The following is a 25,245-nucleotide window of genomic DNA, read 5'->3' on the forward strand; positions in this document are numbered from 1 at the left end:
TATAGTGAAATAGTTCAGTACTGAAAGATATAAACAGTTTCTATAAATATAAAGAAAATGAAGCTCTAAGATTTTATACAAGCTGATTTAGAAAAAAAAAACTGTAAGTGAAACCCACCGGAAGCCCCTGTACTGCCTATAAAAAAATCCTCCCCAGGCAGAGAAAGAAAAAAAAAGGAGGCTTACAACTTTGAGCCGCTCCATTTACTTCAGAGGAGCGAAAAGGAAAACAAATCATTGGAGTTCGCCCTTGTTGTACACGAAAGAGAAAGAGAGAGAGAGAGAAAGAGAGAAGGAGGTAAAAAAGATCTCAATGAATGGCAGACATTGAGCCATGAAGACAGACAGCAGAAATATGAGCAACATTGAGTGATCATCAAAGCGACAGTAAAGAGTTCTCACGAAACAGCGAGAAAGATCCACTTAGAATAAGCAAGGAAGAAGGTACAAGATCATACAAAACATAAAAATCCCAATATAACAAGAAACAAACTTCTAAAACTTTTTTAAAAAATCAAAAACAAGAATTAACACCGGTTTTTCCGCGATCTCGTCCACTTTGCGCCGTGGCTGGCCATCTGAATGCAAACACCCGAACACCAGCCTCTCCAAAACTCAGAAAATCAAAAAAAAAGAAAAATACATGGTTTACCCTGTTGCCATTGAGACCGCTTTTCTTCCTTGAACCCCTCGTACTCCCACTCTCTTCTTCTCCTCGCGCTCGCCTCTCCATCCTCCCATCCTCCCATCCTCCCATCAAGACAGACGAGCTTTGTGGTGCGTGGTCGAGCTCTCTGCCGGTTTCAGACCCCTCTCAAGATCACTGTGCCCGTCATCCAAGAACACCGTAAAAGATTTGGAAGGCGTAAACGGTATGGATTTTACATAAAGAAACCCTCCGCTTTTTTCTGAACCTATTAGGCGAAAAAAAAAATTAAAGTAAAATATGATGCGCGTGGTAGAGCGGTTTTTCTTATTGTCCCTCTTCTCACAGCCCTACCAGCTCAAGCTCCATGTGTTTAAGCCATCAAACCCTTTAAGATCTTTCCTTTAAATGCCTTGTTTTGCCTTTGTTTTTCTTATATTTCTGGTTTTTGCTCCTCGGAGCGAATATCTTAAGGACTTGGACGCTAATTCTCAAATATATAATTCGAATTTTTCTAATCAACGCGGTGGAAAAAAATTGACATTAAAGAGGTTTACTAAAAGGGTACAAAAGTAGTGTAGAAATGTGATAAGTTGAAGTTAATAAGGGCAGAAACAGGCTAATGGTGTAATATGTCTCAGTGTTCAAACATTATCCTGTGACTGAAACTAGGGAACAACACCGTTAGAGAGGGGAAAACAACTGGAGAGTAAAAGTCAGGAATAAGGGGAGACAAAAAGAGATGAAAAACACATAGACATGTCTTGTAACAGATTAATTTGGAAAATATGTTCAGATTAACATTTACAGCCCAGTTTAAAAGAGTTTTTTTGCGAGATTTATGATAATGTCGGACGTGTTCACCCTAACTAAAGACAGCATAGGACTAAGAGAGAAAATTTGTCAACAACCTGTATCTACCACACAATATCCGACAACCAGTACTTACGGTTCATCATACCTACTCGTCAGTTGGTACCAATCAAAACATATGTATGCATGTATCGTGCTTTAAATACGTGATTGTTGCCACAAGTTCCAGAGATCAGGGCCACACACACTCCCTCTCTCTCTCTCACACACACACACATATTTTCACGCACGGAAACATATTCTACATCCACTGAGATTGCAGAAAACAAGAGTAACAGAAAAGCAAAATCAAGCTTTCCTCCTCTACCCATCTTCCCCCTCTTCTCCATCCTCTCCCTCGCTAGTGCTCTCTCTCTCCCATGCCGCCCAATGCACTCATGCACTTAGCTATCCATCATCTACCTCTAAGCTGACGATATGGCATCAGGGATGCTCCTGTAAACGACTTAAGTGGCGTGATGTTTTCGCGAGCGTGGCGATAATAAAGCCATATCCGCTTCTTCCCACTTTTTCTTTTCCCTTTTATTTTTCTTGTCACGAGCAGAAGGCAGTTATATTCCTCCCATATGAGGGCACACGAGTTTTTAGCGGGGTTTTTTTTTTTCTCCCTTGTTCTTGCAATTTTTCAGGGACTAGGTAAAAGGAAAATGAGATGAGCACATGCCCAACTGATCAATCCCTCTAAAAGATCGAACAGTGCGCCTGCCTTCGATGATTTATTTTAACATAGAGGCGAAAAACACTCTCCAACAGACTTTGATAGTAGTTCATTTCCCGTGCTTCATGTTTCTTCTCTGTAGCCTTCTTAGACTACTTATTTACTTTTATTTATACATGGTTGTAAACTTGAACAAGACATAAATTTAATTCATCATCTTTGACATAAATCGAAGATGGAAGTAAAACAAGTGCTACGTCATGGTTATTATGAGATTATTACCGCCTTCATTATCGTCATTATCAAATTATAACCCCTGTCATCTTCAGCAGCATGATCATCGTTGTCTCTTAAAAATCATAGACAGAATGCGTTAGAAAAATACAGACTGTTGTGTGTACTTGTTTTGTAAACACGGGTTCAAGGAAAGGCATGTTTTTCGTTCTATTAGGTCAAAGATTTACAAAAGAGCGATATTGATACAACAAAGTAAAAAATGTTTTCCTAAGTTTAAAACATTTGCACGAGCCGTCTGTCCAGGCTGTATGCAAATACATCATGCATACAAGCATCCGAGGGCGTATACAGACAAACAAACAGGAGAGAAGATCATAGATGTGTTCGTCCATTCATCAGACATATACAACTTCATCCATTCCTACATCTTTGTCCTTGACCAGAAACATTTTGTAGTCACATTATTAGATATGTATATATACTCATACACACTCATTTCTGCTGTGAATATTTATCCATGAAGCCCAGTTGTTTTCTTGCCTTTATCACAGACATTTAAAAACTGATATCTGGTTGACACTGTCATTATTGACCCTCGAGCCATTATATTTGTTTCCATGACTATTAAGTGATGTCAGATTATTTTCTTGATATTGATAATATTTATCAAGTATACTATTATTTTGACAGCATCAAAGGGACTCCTTTTTATTTTTTTCACTTAACAACATTTTACCCTCGGCTGTTTGCGTCAGTACAACTCAAGACAAGGGGATCCACAGACATGACATACTGCTGTGGGGAAGATAATGCAAAGTACTTCTGCTCCTCGCTACTTCTGACACGAATCGTTAGCACCGCCTGCTGCTGTCTGTTCACTGACTCCAGTCATCCGTGAAATCAAGTCCCCAGCTGTCATGTACTCAGCCAGGCGCGACACTTTCACGTGCAGCTATGGCTTGAGAATGCTTATTGTTTTAGTTTTTTACTTCTGTATTTAGTATGTGTATTTGTAGACTTTTTCTCGATTTGTTTCATTTATTTTTGTTTGCTCATTAGTTCATTCGTTCCTTCGTCTGTTTGTTCGTTCGTTCAATAGAGATAGAGACCTCTCTTTTTAGCTAGTTTATGTATTCCCAATACAAATGTTTGTCCTACTTTTACAACTCCCTCTCTTTAAATTTCCATAACTTTCCCTTTGCCTTATTCAATCAGCTATTTTTATTTTGCTCTCCTTACATTCCGTCTTTTCTGGTTATCACTGTTTTTTTCTCCTTCATATAATATGACATTCACCAAAAGGATTTGACAAAGCAGTTTTGTAGACATGGCTAACCCTAAACTCCTTTAGTCTTGATGCCGAGTGGTAAGACCTTCAGCCAATTGAAGGCCAGCAGCTTGTTTGTGAGCTGAAGAATGTCACATGGCCACAAGGTCTTTTATGGCTCCAAAGACTTTAATTACTTTCTTTAAATAAAAGCTGAAGAATTTGATAAAGCAGTTTTGTAGGTATGGCTAGCCCTAAAACTTCTTGAGTGTTAATGTAGCGAAGAAAGACTGTCAGGAAGACTAGTTCATCCGCTGGACGTGTTCTTTTGTGGCGTTTGCTGACTTCAATTACTTTTTTCTTTTTTTTACTTTTGTTTTTGAATTGTATGCAGGTCACAGTTTGGAAAATCGCTCATACATTCTAAAGTTAAGCTTTCATTTCAACAGATGGATGGGTCTGCACTTGTCAAAGTTGTAATTTGAAACATACGCAGGCTGTGATAAAGTGGCATTTTCAAATAACCCAGAAACCTAAACTAGCGTCTCTGCAGAAAGTTTAGCGCGGCAGATTCCATTACTTTCTTGTCATTTTCATCTTCTCTACCAAATTCTAACACTTTTTGACGAAAAATCGATTTTGCAAGTTCAAATTGTCATCTCCATATTTCCATGAGGCAAGAAGTATTTTGTTCCTGAACCTAAAAAAGTTAAATTTAGATGACCTAGTAAGTGTGCTCACTCTAGAAATCAGTTTCATTTGTACACATGCTAAATTATTTTAATTATATGTATTCTGTAATAATCACACTACCTTAAACAAGAGGCAATTAAGTTTTTGTAATATTTCAAATTGGAAACAAGAGATTCCTGGTAAAGCGTTCTTGGTTTGGATTATTTTATCCGGTTTAAAAATTTGAACAGAGGACGGGCCTAGACTGAAGACCACTCACGCTATCGACCCCTCATCATCGATCACAGACACTGGAAATTTGGGCATTTCCATTCACCCTTGAAATGCCAAAATATCCATCTTCTTTGGCTAATGTACTTTATGGAAATAAACTTCATTACATTTACTTTGTCTACGTCTGGCTATTCCTTCTTTTATTTTCTGTCTTTAATGTCTTGACTTTTTTGTTTGCAGCGTTAACCACCGACATCGTCCATGGGAATTAGTTGGCAAAAATATCCCACACCTCTATATCCTATAATATACCATCACATACCATTACTTTAGTCCTTAATGTTTTTGGCAGCAGACGACTTCCATCTGGTGAATGTCCCATGCATATTCTGTCTGCCTGGATGTGAAACTGAGAGCTGCTTAACACAGAGCAACATTATCCCATCTCGACATCCTCACATCAGAGCATCCTCATAGTTGCTGATCATTGTACCGAGCCGTTATTTCGACCTAAACTATGTATGTATGTTACTTTCATCAAATGAAAGTTCTTTTTTTGAGAAAACTGCTACGCATTTTACAAACTTAGAAGTCTATGTTAAACTTTATTTTGGTTGTCTCAGTGTCCAAAGCATGAATTCCACAATTAATAAAATTTAAAACAATAAATGCAAACTGTAGTTAACGAGTCGGAATAAGCGACACTATTTTTTAAATCTCTCATTTAATTTTCTTGTATAAAAGTGTGATGATGTGGTCAATTATTGGCTGTTCTCTTGGTAAACAACTAGTTAAAAGGAAACCCAAGACCGAAAACCTAAAAAAAAAAAATTCCTCATTTAAAATACGATAGTGGGCACGGAACAGGAACAAAGTACCGTCCATTCGTGTTGAAGCATTTCAAAGCATTTATCAACGGAGATTACCAAAGGGCAGGTAGCAAACAAATTAAAGACTGGGATTAGAAAACAACACAGGCTTTTGCTGGAGCCCAGTCGCATGCTGTCCATCAAGTTTTCAAATGGTCCTAGATGGAGCTGTAATTTACGATCCCACAGCGATAAATTATAAGGCCCTGCTGCTCGTCAGTGTGCAGTAAAATCAACGAATCAACTAATTAATGATGATAACCAGAGAAGAGAAATAATGTTGTTAGCCACGCATTGACCTCCTCTCCACCCTCATTTACAAAGCTATCTGTAGCAAGGAAATACATCAAAGCTATTTTATTGGTCATGCGTTGAGTGCATACGTGTGTAAATCTTCTGGCTGTTAGATAAGGGTGGCGGAGATATACTGGGTTACTGAGGAAATCTGAGGGTTTCTGGGTGTTATTGAGATACTTTATTAATTAGTGATGCCGTCACTGGGACTACGGAGGAAGAGGTCAGTGAGAGACAGTTTGCACGAGGATGATTTGATCATGTTTCAGGGTCTGACTATGGAGCCCTTCGGGTGAAGCATCTGGACGGGGTCGATGGAGCCGGGCGGGTTACTCTGGAGACTGTCAGAGAATTATCTCGGCTAGAATAAGGACTCGACAGCGCAGACATATTTCCTATGACTGGTAACAGAGAATTATCAAAACTTCAGCAGTAGTCTTCACCACCACCACCACCACCATCTTCATCTCCACTACTTCCGCTACAACAATTTCCCTGCCTAGGGAAGACTACCCGCTGTTGGCAGAAATACATCAATTTTTTCCCCTTGAGCATGATGCTCTACACGTGTTTAGTCTTCTTTCAGCGAAATTTATGAAAAAAAAACTTTCATACAGAGGGAGATAACTGCAAGCAAAATTGTATTTTTAAATAATGAAAAACAGGTTTCAGATACAACGAGTGCGTTGCTGCTGAAAATAAGAGTAAGAAAATGATTCAGAATAGAAGACACTGCTTTGAGATGATACCTAAGTCAATCCTGAACTTAAAGTCGAAAAGAATAATGTTATTTATGCGCATCATATGTTGATTTAAGCAAACTTGGGGAATCAGATGCTGAAAGCATTTCAAGTTCTGTGCAAGTCAAGTGCAAGAGGCGGAGGATAAGAAAAGGAAGGCTTAGCAGAGGTTGTGGAATAATACTATCACAGAACTATCCTTGGAGTCAAACTTACAATGCATGCACGACTAAAACTAGTCTGCATTGAGCTCTTTGTCGACTCTACATTTTCCAGAATGTTAAGATGTAGTTCACAAAACACAATTATGTTATATGTGCGTGCCTGTGCGTTCGTGCATCTGTTCATGCGGACATGCGAGCGCGTCTGCTGGCTTGATTCCAATTTCCAAAACTTTTGGAAATTTTCTTCTTTTTTTTTTTCTTCTTTGCGTCCCCTAGTCTGTAGGTCGACCTTTGTGCGTGGGTTGAGTAGATGATTGAAAACGTCTGACCTAAAATGTTGTCCTTTTTTAAGTGGAGATGGTAGGCTGGGGAGGGTTGAAGGGGGAACTGGAAGATGATGGGGAGGGGTGGGGAAAGTTGTAAAGAAGACGACTCAGTGTCCGGGGGCCATTCTAGTAGCTAAACCTCTCGCCAATCTGATTACGCGCTGCCATCATATCCTTCTCTGTATGTGCTGGCCTCTACACAGCAGGGCTGTCAAGGGAGAGCAGCCACACGGCCGTGTGTTTGTGGGGGACAACTGCTGCCGGCATTGTTCTACGTCATTGCAACTTTTGTACGATTTCGACCTTCAGACCAACGGTCGAGACGAGAGACTGTCCGACGCTTCTGAGCTGGACATAACACTCGGGACGACATCTATGGTCTGGTCGTTAAATTCCAGACGCTAGTAAGTCTAGTCTGAGTTATGTGCCCCTTCCTGCACACACACACACACACACAAACAAACAAGAAAAAAAAAGAAATGAAAAAGAAAATCGCACCTGTAGCCTGACTCTCTTCGTGTCCGTCTGTCTCTGTATTTAGGATGCCATCATGTTGCTGTTCCAGACAGAATCGTACCCAGTGATACGAAGTCGATAAGCCGGTCGATACCCGGTCGACAGACCGGTCGAGTGCATCAGTCTTTGTGTCTCTTCCTTGATTTATTAACTTTCTCTGGCAATTGTACAGCTTAAATTAAACCTGTCTGCTCTGTCTCTCGCGGTCTTTCTTTCTCTCTTTCACCCCTCGCTCTTTGTCACTCTCATATGCCAAGGTTGAAGAACTCGCCTATCCCATCAGTATTTTCACTCACACACACGCACACACACTTGTTTCAATGAAAAATCGTTCACCGAAGTGGACACACCTATAACAAATAAAGAAACTCACCAAATCCTTCGTTAAGGATCCTTCTAATTCTAAACCTAATCCTGGAGGATCGTTGATCAAAGTCGTTTATAAACAGAACTAAGCAGAAGCGGATTTCAATTACTATTTCAAACAGAGTCTGCCATGCATTTGCTATGTCACCTCAAGGTTTCAACAAATGAATAACCTCAACCTAGTTCAGCGATCACCATGAGATCCGTTCTATGTAGTCGTCTGGATGAATCAGAGAAGGATGGCTCATTTCAGAAACTCCTTTAAGCCGCTATCACAACAACCATCAGTCCTCATTACCATTTTTACTACTATAACCACCATACTACTCACTCTACGAGTACCCACACCATCCCACTTCCACAGTGACCAGACTCTTGTAACACAACTCCTCCGACTCGCCCTCATCGTCAGGACCGTGTCGTCCCCGGACTGAGTAATAAAGGAGGCTCGTGTTCGGGAGGCATATTGACTATTAAATCCTCTGCACTCTGCGAACTCTTTTGTTGTAGTTCCGTGGGCAAGCACACGTTCCCCCTTGTGGAAACAAGGCTTAGCGATTAATCTTATAGGAGTTGTCTTCCTTGAAATTCAGCGCCTGCTTGATGTTGGCGGTGGCGCTTTTGTCGCCGCTCCTGCCACACCACAATGGCTCCACAAAATTTAAGTCCCAGATCTTTGTGGTGTCATGAACTCTTCAATATAAAGGTGCTGATATAAAAGAAAAAAAAAATATATTGTTGAAAAGAGCGCGGCTACGAGGGTTCGAGTGCTGTTCTCTCAAAGGCAAACATACGAGGACATGGGATGGATAATGACAAGATAGCCACCTCGTAAACCTCTCTTGGACAAAGAAAGAAAGTTAGTGCCCCACAAATCACGGGTCTTGATAAGAGATGAAAACATGTCGCGTGGGTTGAAAATTCATATCTTTTTTCCTCTGTCGATTTGTCAATCTGATTGTTAGCTTTGTTGTTGGTTTGCTACATGTCGCGAGCGCACACTTACTTACGCAGCGACATTATAACAAATATATAGACAGGCAAACAAACACTCTTGTAGTAAGTGGGATTGAGTGTGTGTTAGTGAGTCAACGATTGTTAGTCTGCTATTATTACTCATTGTATCATATTGGGTTGCATAATAAACACTCAGTAACTTCACACAATGAAAAATACGACTGTAAAGAGGATTAACCAACATTGATATTCTGGGTTGTTGACTCTCCCCAGACGGCAGTGATACATCAAGAAAATTCGCCAACTTGCAAATAAATGTTTTTAAATCGAGGAGAAAATAAAAGTTGTTAATCCAACAGCTTTGTAAAACAACGCATATTTCTAAAAAAAATGATTCGTGTTATTCAAAGAGACAAGAAAACACATTTAAAAGACATTTAAATCATACCATTTGATTCGTAAGTTAAGGACATTCTAGGATGTCAACGAAGACATGTCAGACTTTCCAGAAAGACATAATAAGTCACACCGAGAAGCCTTGTATATTAAACTGTAGTAAAAAAGAATTGTCCAAGTGTTATAAAAAGGCACAGGCGCTGCACACTGTAGAGACAGGATATGTCGCAATATGAACGAATAACGGTTTAGTGTCGCCGAAAGACATGTCCTCCTGGATATTGTGTCAGGCAATGAAAAACACACAGAGATAATGCCAGACACAAGACAGTGTTGCAACAGACATAATGAACCGTGATAGTGTGATTGGCATACACAAAAATACCAGACATCGTTCGATGCTGCCAAGTGCCGGCTATCCGTAGAGCGACGTAGCGCATCAACAGGACGACCGATGTTATCGCCCTTTGACGCAGAGGGAGACGTTATCAGCGACGATCATCGGCACGCCCTTTGTCGAACTCATCGGGCGCTGTACACACCGTCTCTCTAACCGTTCCCACCCTTTTGTCCATTCCTCCTCCTAAAATAAAACAGTCCCCGGTCCCCTGTTCAGACTGTCTTCCGCCGCGAAGATGAAGATTACTGGCCGCGCTGGACGCGGCACTTCCTGCCGCCCACCCCATTGCCCTGCTGTCCTCCGCTGGAAGAATCGTCAAATCAAAAGCGTATCATCACGCATTAATGGTATCAGCAGAAAAGTTCGAACCGTGGTAGTGATTGATGCTTTGTGTGACAGCTTGTAACAGTCTTGTAGCCAACTGCCTCCGAACCACCCTCCATCACGACCCACCAACCTATATCCATCGACGCCTGCGATAATGTACATGCGATATTTATCATGTCCGGATTATCAAAGCAATATGACCATGAAAGGAATGTTTTTATATCGCAGAATGTGTCTGTTCCTCGATCCTGTTGTTCGGTGTATCGTTCCTTTGATATTTTTGTTTTCCTGTCTCGTGGAGTATTTCAGGCATGTCTTGGCATCCCTGTGTCTGGGTGTGTCTTCTTATCTCGATTTCCTTACTGTCTCTTGTCTTTACTCCTTGAAGCTGCTGTCTTTATTCTGTCGCCAAATCACACTTTGTCTGCACTGCTCTTTCCTCCTCCATTCCCCCTTTACATCACACCTCCTCCCTCTTGCTAAATCTGAAATTTATTTGTTCCACGCCCATCTCCTGTGGGTGAACTCGACTTACAATAAAACAGGACCTGGAGAGAATCTAAGAAGGCGGTTTCTTCATTTCCCTTTCATGACATTTTGAAACCGAGAACACGATGCTTAGACTAAAACGATCAACGTCTAGACATCTGAAAAGTCTGGCATTTGAAAGTCCAAGGCCTCCACCTTTAGAAGCAGCATGAGTTATCATCCTTGATAAGCTCTGTTTTATCTTACATTGACTTTAATGTCTTTTAGTCTTGTAAAAATCGCTCACTTTTTTTTTAATGAGCACAACTGGTAAAGATTTTCGTTTTCACGAATGACACGATAAAAAATTTTTGGGTAGAAGGTAGTGAGCATTTTATTTTGATGACGTATCAGTTGCTGAGCGATAGTATACTCAGCAACTGATACGTCATTAAAGTAAAGACTACTTGAGAAATTATTTATACTGTTAATACCGTTGACTCTGATTGTTTTCCTTTCATCTTCTCTTTGAGTGCGAGCGTGTGTGCGTCTGTCTGTACGTCCTTATGATCTCTCTCTTCCACTTTCCCAGTCACAGATTACAGGACATCAACCCGTACATGATGTCAGATAATAATGGCCTAGCTGTTGTAAAGTCTAGAACGACAACCATTTCTACGCCGAAACTGTACTTTCCCCACTGCGCATGCGTGACGCACTATTTCCTTTCGTCACAGTCCAGAAGCGCGAAAACGACATTTCTAACAGTATGACTTCCCAGGCGGATCCCCTGAAGCCATGTTTAATCATCATTGCTCAGACAGGGAGCGAAAAGAACTCTCTTGCAGGGAGACCCATTGGCGCTCGATGCAGTAGTAACTGTAACCACATCGTAGACGGATAGCTGTCTGGTATTCTCTAGTTGCCTACGTCCTGCGCTACGTCCTGTCCCTCCACGTCCAGATCGTGGCCACGGCAGTCCGCTTCCGGACGAGGCGTGCCCTACGTCTTTTTTTTGTCGATTGTCTGCCCCTGACTCGCAGCGACCTTCCAACCGCCTTGTCACTCTTGTTCCTGGTGGATAAGCCGCTGAGTAATTTCGGGCGTCTGGTCTGCTACGTCTACGTGATTGCAGAACGTCTGGTTACGTGATTCAGACACAGCTGTCTTCACGGATCTCTCCAAGCACACGACGAGTGACAGTAATCTTTCTCGTGTCTGCCGAGAATGATGCATTCTAGCCTCGCCTTCGGTAATGTGGTTGACGATAGAATATAAGGCAAACTTATGCGAGCTGACAATGACACCTTGCCACAGCATCAGTTACAAATATACATGATCAAGAATGTGCTCCCAAGTTCTTAGTTTACGATGTTATATTCCTTGCCAACTTGGTATGTAGAGCATGCTAAAAGATGACTATTGTTGAGTAAAACGAAAAAAATGTCTTGATGAAAGTATTGGTATACAATGTACATTTAACCAAGATCCTACCTTATCACTGATAAAGAGATTTATTTTAATATTCTAATATTATGGCGGCTTGCAATCCTTCAAATGATATCCATCAACTAAATGATGTTTTGTAAACAGATGCACGCGCATATAAACGCTAGCACATATACAGATTAATAAATACAACCACACATTTCTTTCCGGATAAATAAAAACTCAATCATTTTCGCTTTCGATAGCTTGAATATTTGGTTATATAGGTCGGTTGGTGTAGCTGGTATGGTTGGTTAAAGGACGGAAAATACAGGGAACAGTGCAAAGTATGCTGCTTGTCTAGACGAAATACTCTTCCCAGCAGCCCTTGCGCTACAGCAAGCTTAATCGAACGTGTTCTGTCTTACGAAGACCACCAATGATATATTTTTAGCGAAGGACGCATTCAGTAATCCGATCTCTGAACACCACGTGATGCAAAAGAGAGACACGTCCAGGGAGGTAAAAATGATCTGTCTGAAATCTGTAGACTTTTCATTTCCAAACTGGCGTGTGGATGCTCCTTAAGATCGACCAATCCAAGACAAATCCACCTTTTAAGAGGCAACCATCGCCAAAGTCTCGTTTAGGTCGAGATTTGAACAACCAGACTGCAAACAGAGGGAATTTTCCAACTCTTCCCACGATTTTCTTCTCTCTCCGTCGACTTAGCGTCCAGACGCTACTCTCCTTCTTCCAGCTTCGTGACCACCGAAAGCTTTTTCTCAATCCTTTTCAATTCTCTGAATTCAATCAGCTGCTACACTTTAGAGTCTCAAGATTCTACCATAATACTTCGACTTGATGGGTCTTCGATCAGCAGTTATGGGGAAAGTATACTGGCTAATCCATTACTTTGTTATAGTGTATGGTCTCAATGCATAGAGGAAGGATCGACACAATTCATTTGCTTAAGGTTAGCGCGCGCACTCGAGAGAAAGATGAAGTGTAGGGATAGTGAAAGAGTAGAAAGAAAGTGAGCACAATTAAAAAGCTTAAACAAATCTTGCAAACAGATACATCGCCAATTTTGTATCGATATATCTATGTGTAATATTGAATGACATTGAAGACATGTGGCATTGATAGCAGTGTATGGACAGAATCTCTTCTGGACCACGATAAATTCACCCTAAATTACCAATTTTTAATGTGCTAAGATCCTTAATAACCCTTGAATAAAGAAGTTTGCTTATATAATAACGCCATATCAGCACCCTATGGGCAAGCTATGAGACAGAAGAAGAAAACAACATAAGCATGTCGAAAACAGACACCAGCACCAAGCGCAGTACGAAAAATGAATGACATAAGAAACAAATATCACAGAGGACCTGTTAGGCTCTCTATATCACCATACCTAAAGATTAAACTAAAAAAATCATGATAGACCCATTCATCATCATCATCATCATCATCATTGTCGGAAGGCAGACACATACGATGACTACACTTCATGGATACAAAAGATTTAGTTTTTGTACTTAAAATGAGTTTAATTTTAATCATTGTTATAGACATACATGGCTATCCTGACATGTACAGTCTACACTGGCATGTCTCATTTGTGAACATTCCTTTGTTAATGAAATAGCTCTCGGTTAACGTGTTTTCAAACTGTGTCTGAATAGACCTTATTCATGCAAGCGCCATCTTGAAACCAAAACGAGGCTTTACAGGTCTGTGTAGTGGCTGCAGAATCTTGTATAAAAGGTCAGTAATACTAGATTACATATTTCGAATTTCACTCCACGTTCCCACGTTTACGACTAACCAAGAACGAAGACTTGAAAAAACATCGCTTGATACTTGATTTTCCTACGCTTGTAATGGAATAGGTTTGGGTGACTCCATTTTCTGATTGGTAAAATGATTCCAATGGGGCTTTTCTCTTTTTGGATGTGTTCATAGTAATTATGTTTTTCTTAACACTCTGAAAAGGTGAAACAGTAGATTATGGCAGATGATATGATTATTTGTCCTTTTCTACATTCACTCACTACATCCGGTGAAACATATCTTTGTCTCCCCAAATGCCTCATGTTCAGTGCTTTCAAAGTTTTATGTCACTTGCAAACGATAGAAATGGGAGTCTGGCCCAATATCATATAAGTCGTCTTTTGTACGGAGCGGCACAGACTAGTGCCCCGTGGAATTTGACTTTCTTTGTGAAGCTTTTATGCAATTTTCTCTGTAACCGTCGGGACAATAGGACTTCTTTGTGGAGAGCCGAAAGAACCTCACATGAATAAGGTCAATAGAGACTCATGGTCTATATGCCCATGTATAAATATATTTCAGTATCAATACATATTTAAATACCTATGGTCATGCATGTAACCATTGTCTCGCTTTGGTACCAAAAAAATGGTGTAGGGATAAAACATTTGTGATTTTATTGTATTCACTCATAACCTTTCCCACTTTAGTCAAGCCCGCCGAAGTTTCTTGTAAGAAAAACAACAGGCTTGATATAAATTTTCTAATTTATCTCCTTCGGTCTTTTTACCATCGTCACCACGAACTGTCCCATTCCTCGTTCCTGAGCTGGTGATCTGGCACGCCAAGTGCGCCCATTACACCGATCGCGCCTGAAATCATTCTTCACATGAACACAAAACTGCGCAGGGTTGACAACTCTCGTTATTTGCGCATCATTCTGCACCTGTCTGGCTCGATGGGCGGGTGTGTGGAGATTGGCTGAAGGGCCGCTAGGAGATGCGAGCGAGACGTCCCGCAATTTTGCGAGAAGAAATGGGGGACCATTGAAGACGAAGTTTCTTTACCAGCCGATGGGTGGCGGGCCAGGGGAGGGTCACGTGGGGTGGAGGAAGGGGTACCTTCGCTACCATTTGCGCAGCTGACAAACGACCGGCTTAATAAAATCGCTCCGGCCGTTTTACAAGAAATCTTTATCAAACATGCCTGTTTCTCTCCAGACGCAAAGCGGGCCTATTGGTCCACCTGATTGAAATTCCTCGGCGAAAGATTTGTGCGAGAGGAATGGGAAGCAAGCAGGACAGCTTCGTCCAGACAGAGCAGGCGAGATTCCGCTAAAAATAGAGAGTGGTTTCAATTCATCGAAAAAGTGTAGTGAAAATCGACTTTGATTAGTCGCCATGTAAAGCTTCTGATGTTTTCAGGGCTCAGTTGTGATACAAATATTCAGCAGATAAATATGTAAGAACACAATTCTAGTCGAAAACAGACTTTTGAGAGAAGAGTGGCAGAAGTTTGGCTTCATTTAAACAGGTCTTATGCAATGGTTTAAAGGATTTGCAGAAACAGTTTCAACAATCCCTAGCATCCCCAGACAAGGTGTTGCATTCTCCTCTTAAATCCCCCTTTTTTTGATGGGAAGAGGAGAATGGGGGAGGATTTTTAGGGGGTAGGGGGGCTTCTTCCGTTCTTGCAATCCACTTCTGCAGTGCAGGTGGTCACCATGTGTCTGTGTGTGTGCTGCTTGTTTAAACTCCTCTTTCGCGCCTTACCTTTGCGCTTGTTTGTAAGTGATGGCGAGAGAGGCTTCGTGTGAAGTCGTCATCTGTTGGAAAGTTTACAGTTTTCTGAAATGTTTCCTAACACTTACCTTGCCAGCAAGATATTTTCCTCAACCCCCAACTCAATCTTTATCTTTTCCTTCCTCTCTTCTCTCTGTTTCTCTCTCTCTCTCATCCAATCAACCCTTTTTCTTACTCATTCACGCTCCCAAGAATGTACGCAAACACGACGACAGATACAAGATTGACAAATATATTGTTTGAGTCAGAAAATGATTGATAATTTCTTTACGTAGCATCAACTGGAAAAATAAAATAACTAAATAAAAAAATATCTTAAAATTTGTTTATATGTCAGTCTTACTAGTTTCTTTATCATTTTATGGAATAGCCTTACCTCATTAGTATAATAAATAAATTATTACTGATCTCGTAATTAGTCTGCTTATACTTGTCACATAAAGATAGTGTTGCTTCATTTGCTTGGGTGTAGTACATGAAGATGATACAATCGGCCCACAAAGTGACCATTTTATTAAAAAGTCTAAGATAATATTTTCCCCAAATTCTACTTACTGAGTTTTGAGATAGAAAGCAGAGTTCATTAACTTGATCGCCCCCAAGAGGTCAGGGTTTCGCTGTTTCTTTTTAGTCCGTTGTAAAAGGTCATCTCGTTCGTCGACTCACTTTAAAAGGTTTTGTGGTCCGCGGGGAATATTCTGACATGAGTTATTTCAGTTTAAGCACTTAATCAATGTTTATTCTTCTCTTACTTGCGGGAGGGTTTACTCTGTGAGATATCAGAAGCTTATACCCAGGGCTCGAGAGTCATAAGGAAGAGAAAATGAAAAATCTTAGTTCTGAAAACTTTTTAACTCCGCTGAACAGTGTGTTCTGGTAAAATGTAAAAATGGAACTGTCCCCTAAATGAATCAATTTTTAGATTTACAAATATCAAACATAAGTTCTACTAGAAAAAAAATAACTTGTGGCAATTTATATTAGAATCATTTTAGCGTATAATAATAAATGAATTTCTTATAACCTTGAGCCAGCAAACACAACAGACGGAAGGGAGGAATTAACAGAGGGACGTAGAAAAAAAGCAGAAGCTTTTCCTGTCCTTAAGTTCTATTTGCTTTTTTCCCCTCTCTTTGCCAGCATGATTGCTGTTGTCACTCTGTGTGTCTGTGTGTGAGAGAGAGAGAAGGAGAAAAGCAGTAAGGTAAGGAGTTCTCTCTCACGACCATAGAAAACACACAACCTCTCCTCTTGTCAAGCGACCTCTGTGAAGACAAACTGTAAGGACCAGATCTCATCAGCCTGAGCGTTTCCAAACAAGAGTGTCGCTCATTCTTATCACGTGGGTGCACGCTCTTGAAAATTTTCTCAATGAAACCTTTTCCCTCGCTCGGCAAACGACGGAAGTTTCGTTCTAATTGGTCTGTTACAGGGTTCACCACGAGCACATGTCCTGTTTGCACATTGCCAACCTATTCTGTCCAACTCGCAAGCAACACGTCCGTTCAAGCCTCCTAGAAGTATTGTTAGATATTTCATATACTTATCCCTTAGTCTTACAAACTAAAGAACACTAAACCATCAGGTGCTACGAGTAAAAAATTTTCAAGACTAATTTTTAAAAGTAAGGAGAATAAATGACCGAAATCCCAGACACTTATTAAATACATGATTGACGTTTCTCGGTTTTGTCGATGCTTCCTTACTCGGGGTTGGTTTTCAAGATAATGTACAGCCAGGAGATTTAAAGATTTGTTTCTGCTGGTGTGTCAGCTGCTGCTGAGGCTGGGTCGTGTCATCGACATCAGGACCTGCTGCAGCAGGCGAGGGACGGGCTGGCGACTGTGTGGACCGCCGGCGTCGCCGTGAGGACTCCATGGAGACACAATGGGCCCCCTCGGTGCTCCTCCTGCTGTTCTATTAACCAGTCGTGGGCCACTGTTGGCCCAGCGTGTGCTCGTAGGGTTGGAGAGAAAGAAAAAAAGCTCGCAAATGTTTCACGCGCGGTGACAGACAAGGGAGACAATGCAAGAAGTGGGAGGGACGGGAAGAGCACAGTTGAGAGGGGAGAGAAGAGAAATGGAGTTGTCTGGCATACCGCGGTTCCAATTTACGAGAACGATAGAGGTACAGAAAAACGAACACATTCGCGCATGCGCAAATGTAAAATACTTACTCGCATCCTTGCTAGCACAAACTTGTAAACATTATTTTATGAGTTGATATTTTAGAAACCTCTAATTAATTAATTTTTGTTATATCTCTGGACAGGACAGCGTTGATTAAAAAGGTCTATATATATGGCTGTTTAAAAATAGTCGTTTTCAGCAACTGCCTGTCATTTGTGCTGAGGTTTATGGCAAGAGGTTAGCAAGATCAAACTGATAGCGAAATATATGGAATCGTTTTTTAACAGGAGTTCACCTGCCTTCCGGCTGATAAGAATTCAACAGCAGGCTTGAGTATCTGTCTACTTGAAATTAAAAGTCTTGTTTGAGCTAAATGAACATTTTTAAGAGTAACAGTAAAAATAAAATAATTAAAATTAGGTTGTGTTACATGGGTGTGTCGTGTTGACTATTACTTTCAGACGTGGGTGAGAGTGTGGAGTCAGAATAATAATTTCTGCTTTTTCTTGCTCTGAATTAAAAGTGCAACAGAAGCCACTATATAAACAACAACTACAATTAGTTGAAATGCTCTTTATAGGGTACACTTTAACCAACATGGTATTAAAATATATTCATTAGGATTACTGAATGAATCTGCTTTCTCTGTTTTAGTTTACTTTCTTGAAACTTTAGTTGGTACATCAGGAAAACATTCAATTTTGTTTTCTGTCAGAAGATCGTGTAGAGCCATTCGTATTTCTCACATAATACTTTATTCCTGTCATCCACACCATCCCAGACCCAACAATAAAACTAATTTGATGAATGTAAAGAACGTGGTAAGATGTCAAAACGAATTCCTGTCCTTTAGACCCCTTGCACCGAGTATTCTGGAAAAAAGCTTGACGTTAAGTATTACAACTGGAAAAACCCCTTTTACCCAATAAGAAATCTTGCAACAATTTTAAATAAAGCAATTTTCACTGACATTTAGGTTGACAGAAGAGGGTCAGGAAAAAGTGGAAGAGCAGCCTGTTTAATCAGCAGCACGGGCATTGTGTATCGATGAGGTCCAAAATACACCCGAAAATGAATTAAATATATAAATAGAGAGGACCTTCTCTCGAAAGAAGAAAAAGTCTACCTTTCCATCTCCTTTTTTGCAAAAATAAAAACAGGCCGAAGTTCAGAGAAGCCAAGCTTGATGTCATCGCTTAGCTTTCTCCCTTGGTTCTCCATTCCTCTCTGAAATCCCAGGGGACGTAACATGCAACTCTCATCGTCATTCATTTTCTCGCCTTTTAAGCAAAGGAGGTACTTACTTCTGATATCCTGCAGGCAACTCGGCAACTGAGTGCCAGGAGAAGATTATTAATCAGTTTTTTTCCTTGTTCGTTTTCTTTCTTTTTAGTCTTTCTTTACTTTTTTCGCTTTCGACCATATCTTTTCTTCCCTGCATACCTCCCCTCTGTCTCTTTGTGGTTTCCTTTCCTTTCATCCTGACTTATTATTATTTACTTGTTTAATTTTTATACTTTTCATCATCATGTCATCATCATCATCATCATCATCATCATCATCATCATCATCATCATCATCATCCATAACACCACCACCACTACCACTACCACTACCAACAACAACAACAACAGAAAAATCTATAACATCAACCACATCATTGGAATTGTTATTGCTTTCTTGCGTGCATTTGTAGCCTCGTTTTGACGACTGTGTGGATGGCTAACCTTCCTTGATGCGAATACCTTATCGAAGTCTGCATTTTGCTCCTCAGAGTTTTGTGATTGCTTTTCGTGCTTTTGCTAGTCTGTTCCCCGGATGTGTCTTGTGCCGCTTTGATGTGTGCCGATGACAAACGACGTATTTATTAATTTACCTTACCGTGACACACTCTAGCTTCTTTATGCTTACCTGTAGAGGCAGTGCGCATGCACCAATTGTTTCTTCCGGTCCACCTTCTTTAATGTCTGTACAGGCGATTTCCGCTGTGTACTTAGAACGAATAAAGAAGAGAGAATGTAATCAAGAAAGATAGTTGATCAGAGGGAATATAGTTCGATTATTTTTTCTAATGACAATTTGGAAAATGATCGTTGTGTCAGTAAAACAGTTTTATTTTATTTGTTTATTTTGTTATGTATTTGACGATTATATTTCTGGGTGTCGTATATGCTCGTATACATTCTGTTGTGAACCCTATTGTGAGGTGGATGTGATAATTCGGTCTTATATAGGTTCACAGAAACTAAGTCATATCGTATCGTTTATGTTGGATGTTTAACATATTTTCTTGTACTAGCATGTGTTTGATATATATATATAGACACAAGATTGTAATCAATAGCGTAAACACACACAGGTCGTGTGCATGCAGAGATCCGAACAATGAGAAAGAAAGAGCACAAAAGTGGATGAATAAATGACATTTTGAAAGATAAAAAAGATAAAAAGACATACATTAGTCTTTTTGTTTATATTAGTTTTCCTCATATAGTGAAAAACAAGGAGTAGAATAAAGATGAAAAGAACAACGAAGAAAAGAAAAGCAACGATCACAGAATACACCATAAAGTGTATTAAACAGGTTTTCATTTCCGTTTCCAGACCCACTGGCGCCTGCTTGAGTTTGCGAATGTGTGTGTTTATGGAGCCTTTCATTGATCAGAAGCACATAAAAAAGAAATAGTTTAAAAAAATTGTTGAAAAATGTCTCACTCGCATTTTTTTCCATAATATTTCTTTGGATGAATGTGACAAGGATGGAAAGGTCAATGAATGTTCCCGAGAAAAATATTTTGTTTAGGATTTTTAAAAAAATTACAACACAATCAGTTAAATGCAAGTGTACTAGTTTTAATAACAAAATCGCTCCTAGACACATCCTCTCACTTTCTTTCTCTATACCTTCTAACCTTTTCTTTCTCACATTTGTATATATATACACACACGTGCATACCTACACCACACAGACGTGCAAGTAAGCAAACATACCTTTAGCTTCACCTACACTCCTCCCTCAGTTATACGTTTGGTTGTAAACAATGCTTACAGAAAAGAATCATCAAACACTTACTATATAATAAAAATACACCAAGTTCATCTTATGTAGCATTATTATATAGACATAATGTTATAACCCTGACATTCAGAGACTCCACTGCATCGTGGTATTTACAATAAGACAGGTTTGCAATAAAAAGCTAGCAAAAAAAAAAATCCTTTTCCTTTTCTTCTTTTCAATGTGTAAAGAGGAGCCGTTTACATGGTAACGACTTTTGCTAGAAAAGGTCTGGTTTGCAATTTGCTGCCTAGTATTTTTTTTTCTGAAAAAAATATCTTTCTTTACTTCCTGAGCAAATGTGCTCATATTTATCTGAGTATTAACAGGTAATATAATAATGTTATATTAACAATAATATTTCATCATATGTCATGATTAAAATAAGGCTAAATATCTTATCTAATATACATTCATTTTTTTCAGAATCAGTTTTAACCATTTATATTTTTTTAAATGTGTATTGAAGCATAGCTCTCCAGAAATATACTGTTTTCGCCTTATTGTGTGTATGTTTTCTTCGGAGTTGAAGGGGAAAGCACTTGTGTTGTTGTCTTACTACTTCTCGATCACACTAGCCCAAAGATTACTTGTATCAAACGCCAGCAGAGAAATTCATATCGAGGCGGGACCTCCTACCCCCTGTTCCTCCGCTGAGAATAAAAAGTTCTTAATTTTCCTCCAATCCCATCAATGTCTTCTTACGTCACGTGATGAAAACTAATACAAGCAGAGTCTGATGTATTGACATGACCAATCCATACACGTCCTTGTCGGCTTATTGGTCCTGTAATTGCCTTCCTCATGCCTACCCGTATCCCGGGGACTGTTTACGCTGTCCTCCAGGTCGTGTTTACCTGTAACGCTCGCTATGTCAGCTGCACGCTGTCGGTCACACAGACAAGGGTGTGGCGCATCGATTGATGTCATCTGTTATCTGTTGCAGATGATAAGGTCAAACGTCAGTCTCTAACTGTGAGCATTTGTCATCCTGCCTGTGCGGTAGACTGCTTCCAATATTTTTCCCTTCGCTCACCTTAGCGTGGAGAAGTAAACGGTGGATTTCCGTTTGATTTATCGCAAAGGTAAAGGTTGCATGTTGTATTGTAGCACGAGACATCGGTTGTAAGTGTTTCCTTGCGTCTAGGGTGCTGCTCACGGTGTTCTCCGGGTATTAACACATCTCCTTCACAAAAAATCCTGTTGATGACCCCATACATCAATTACCTTCTTCTCCTTCTAAATCTTCAAATCCCTTTCACCAGTTAGTCCTTACTACCCTCAGGGGAAGCGTAATTCGCGAAGGCAAACTCAGCAAAATAAATCGGTAGTTCATTTGACATTTAGCGCTTTAGGTAACAGAACAGAAATATAACTTGTGCAACATAAAGAAAGAAAGACAGAAAGACAAGCAGACGGACAAAAAAAAAAAAAATTGAAAATGTGAAACTAAGAAAATGAAGGAAGAGTTAACTAAGATGACACAAGACTTATTTGCAATTCAAACTCCGTAATCGAAAGAGATGGTTATGCTGGCATTTTAAGGCGGAATGCAAAGGAAATGACCGAAAATGGCGGTGCCTGTAATCGATCACAGGTTAAAGAAAGAAAGAAGAAAGAAAGGAAGAAAGAAGAAATAAATCTTTAAGAATAACCCTTTTCGATCCTTGTTGCATCCTCAACACTTACATTCCCGAAAAATAATAAAAGTTGAACGTCGATCCCTGACCTGTATTGAGGTCATTGTAAAGTGTGACATGTTAGAGATTACAGGTTGTTGCGAGGGCGGAGCCCATGTCTTCATGCTGTCCCTGCTTTACCTTTCCCAGAAATCAGGTTCCATAAAAAGAAAACAATAAATTGTATGCCTTTCTTTCAACAGAAAACCATTTTAAAGTTAGCCCCTTATTTCAGAGCTCAGCACGCAAATCGACAGAGATAGAGAGAAAAGAAGAAATGATACGAGAAAACCGTGAGGCAGAGTGCAGACATGACTGAAACACAGGAGGTCTGCAACGTGTATGGGCGGTGGAGGAGCACTGCCTGGCATCCTTAATGAGCTGATTCAGCAGGCACTCGTGGTATGTGTGACGAGAGCAGTGCAAGACAGCTTCCTGCGAGTCCCTCTGACATTCCCAGAGCCACTGAGGCAGTGCACCGTCCCACCTTCCCGTCGTCACACGCGCACCTTGGTGCACTCAGAGCTCCCCCCTGCAGCTAATTGATGGATGAGCACAGTCCTCCTGCTACACCGTTAATGAGTGAATGAGGCAATACGTGTCTACGTGGGTGGGTTAGTGATATTCAATAAAGTTTCTCGTTTCTCTTGTTTATTCAAGAATTTCACACCACATATCCTTCATGCCCCTTTTTTTCATTCATTCATAGCCCCCTGCTTTTATGCCTCCCTCTTTATTTATTACTCTCTTGCCTCTGTATTTCCTTGGGTGTTTTGTTCCTTTTGTCTCTCTTTTATAAATATATATAGAGAGAGATATTCAGTTGTTCATTGTTATATACTTGATATAGTTCGTTTGTGTTTGTGTTTGGCTGTCTCTTGAATTACTTTCTGGTGTTTAATATCATCAAATATTTATGACCAAGCTACAGGATTTGTCGAGCTGTCCCCTTTTATCATCCAACGTAGCGTATAATAATGAATGAGTTAAAGTTTTTTCGAAACATAGAAAGCCTCCATTGTGTGGTCTCTAATAATGTTATATTAAAAATATTTTTGCTCAAATATATATTCCATATTAAACATTTATCGGTTTCATTTGTGCTTGTTTCTTAATCACATGGACAACATATAATGAAATGTTAGTTTATTTTTATTTTATCCTACGTGGTAGGAAGATTTGCGAATTCGATGGCTTATTGAAAAGACACTCTTAACGACGGTTAATTGTGAAATGGGATACAGCGGAATAAGGAGAAAGAGAAAGAGATACAAAGAAAGAAGGGATAGATAAGAGAAGAATGGGAGAAGAAATAAAGGGAAAGACACCTAGGTAACCCCCTAACATCTACAAGGGGAGAAAAAAAAATCACTTTCAATCACAAAACAGAAATGCACCAAGGTTTTGGCCGCTGAGCAACATCCTGCCTGGCAAGATAGCGATTTTAGAAGTTTCTGAAAAACATAAAGCAAGCCTGCCATACGAGTGAGGTTACACAATTTTTATTATGACAGCCTGGAGGCTTTTGAAAGCCGAAATGGATCACATAATGGAAAAGATGTGTTCGGCAAGGCCGGTGTGAGAGGCCCCTTCACAGTTTTGGTCCAGCGCCATTATTGATCTTTTTTATCGCTTCTTGATTTTGGGCGTATCCTACAAATTTTGACACTTACTGGCGAAAAAATAATATCAACAATAAATAAGGCTACCTTGTCGTTTCTCCCAGCAGTGCGAATAGGTCATATATTTCTCGTTATGTCCTTTCCCCGTCTCATCGTCTTCCTGTTATTTTTATAAAGTGACCCTCCTGGGTTCTGCTTCCAGTTCCGGAATCTGCGTCAGAGAGTCGCAGGGGCAATTTAGAAGTTTCTGAGAGAAGAAGGTTGCCGCCAATGCAGTTTCGTGGTGTCGTGTCAGGAAATAAAAGTAAAAAACAACACGTGGTCTTTTGTTAACCCTCGTGGACGATATCTTCCTCTCGTTGACACGCGACAGATCTTTTTGAAGCATTCTTTTGCAAATATCTTATACATGATGTGAAAAGTTGTTGCACCATTTCCATATTCTTTCATTCCACATTTTTTTAAAAAAATCGGTCACTTCTTTCTGTTTTTACTTTCTTTTCTCTTTCTTTATATCTGTTGTTTGCTGTAGTCTGATCGACACTTTCCATAAATATATACTACGAAGGGGGAGGATCGTGTATAATTGTGTAAGACAGAAGGAGAGAAAACTACGAGGAAAGAGACTCAAGTGTTTCTGTTCTCTACTTTGGTCCCTACTGATTGATTTAAGATAGGAAAAAAACTATTATATACAATTATTTATGAGCAATTATTTTACTCTATTTTTTCTAATACCTAATTGTTCTTAATTTGTCCTTAACCTTTTTTGTTACTAAAAATGTACATCGTTCTCAAGATCAAGTCATAGCTTTAGTAAATGCATCCATTCAGAAGAAATACTTATTCATTCAACATTCAACATTACGAACAGAATGTTTCTATTTGTGATTAGCACAAATGTTAAGTGATAGAATTCCTCATGGACGAAAAGAGGGCTTCGTTTCTGTTTCGCTTGCATTGTCTGTGAATTAAAAAAATCTCGCAAGTAACTCGGATTACTTTTCATTTTCTTGTTTTGCTTTTTTGGTGACATTGACTCCTCATCTTTCGATTCTTGTAGTTCACTTTTTCTAATTTCTCACCAAACAAACATTAAACAGTTAAATTAGCTGCCATGAGGACAATACATTTATCTGTCGATCCCCTTATTTACAGTATTGGTAGGTCCTGGTCAAGAAAACATTAAACAGATCCTAGACTTCAGCGATCTCGCTAAGTCTCGTCTCAATAAGGTCGGGACGCGAACCAAGACTGTACCTCCACCAGCAGATTCCCCCGACAACTCCCACCGCCTGTTTGCCAACTAAACAAACCACATCGCTCTCCGCCACACAT

At 39.9% G+C, this 25,245-nt stretch overlaps 1 protein-coding gene across 3 annotated transcripts in view; it reads right to left on the minus strand.

The window, feature by feature from the left end:
* Nucleotides 1–25,245, minus strand: part of LOC112554129 (zwei Ig domain protein zig-8-like) — an 85,110-nt gene that overhangs the window by 36,274 nt on the left and 23,591 nt on the right. The window contains exon 1 of one of the 3 annotated variants that reach the window (XM_025221737.1): nt 653–834. The exons of 1 other annotated variant lie outside the window; for it this stretch is intronic. In XM_025221737.1, coding sequence (XP_025077522.1) covers nt 653–749 — 97 coding nt within the window. In that variant the 5' untranslated portion in view covers nt 750–834. Of the gene's footprint in view, nt 1–652; nt 835–25,245 lie in introns of those variants that run through there. One more of the 3 variants, XM_025221738.1, reaches the window with a different exon arrangement.

Source organism: Pomacea canaliculata, linkage group LG13, assembly GCF_003073045.1.
Source record: "Pomacea canaliculata isolate SZHN2017 linkage group LG13, ASM307304v1, whole genome shotgun sequence".
NCBI lineage: Eukaryota > Metazoa > Mollusca > Gastropoda > Architaenioglossa > Ampullariidae > Pomacea > Pomacea canaliculata.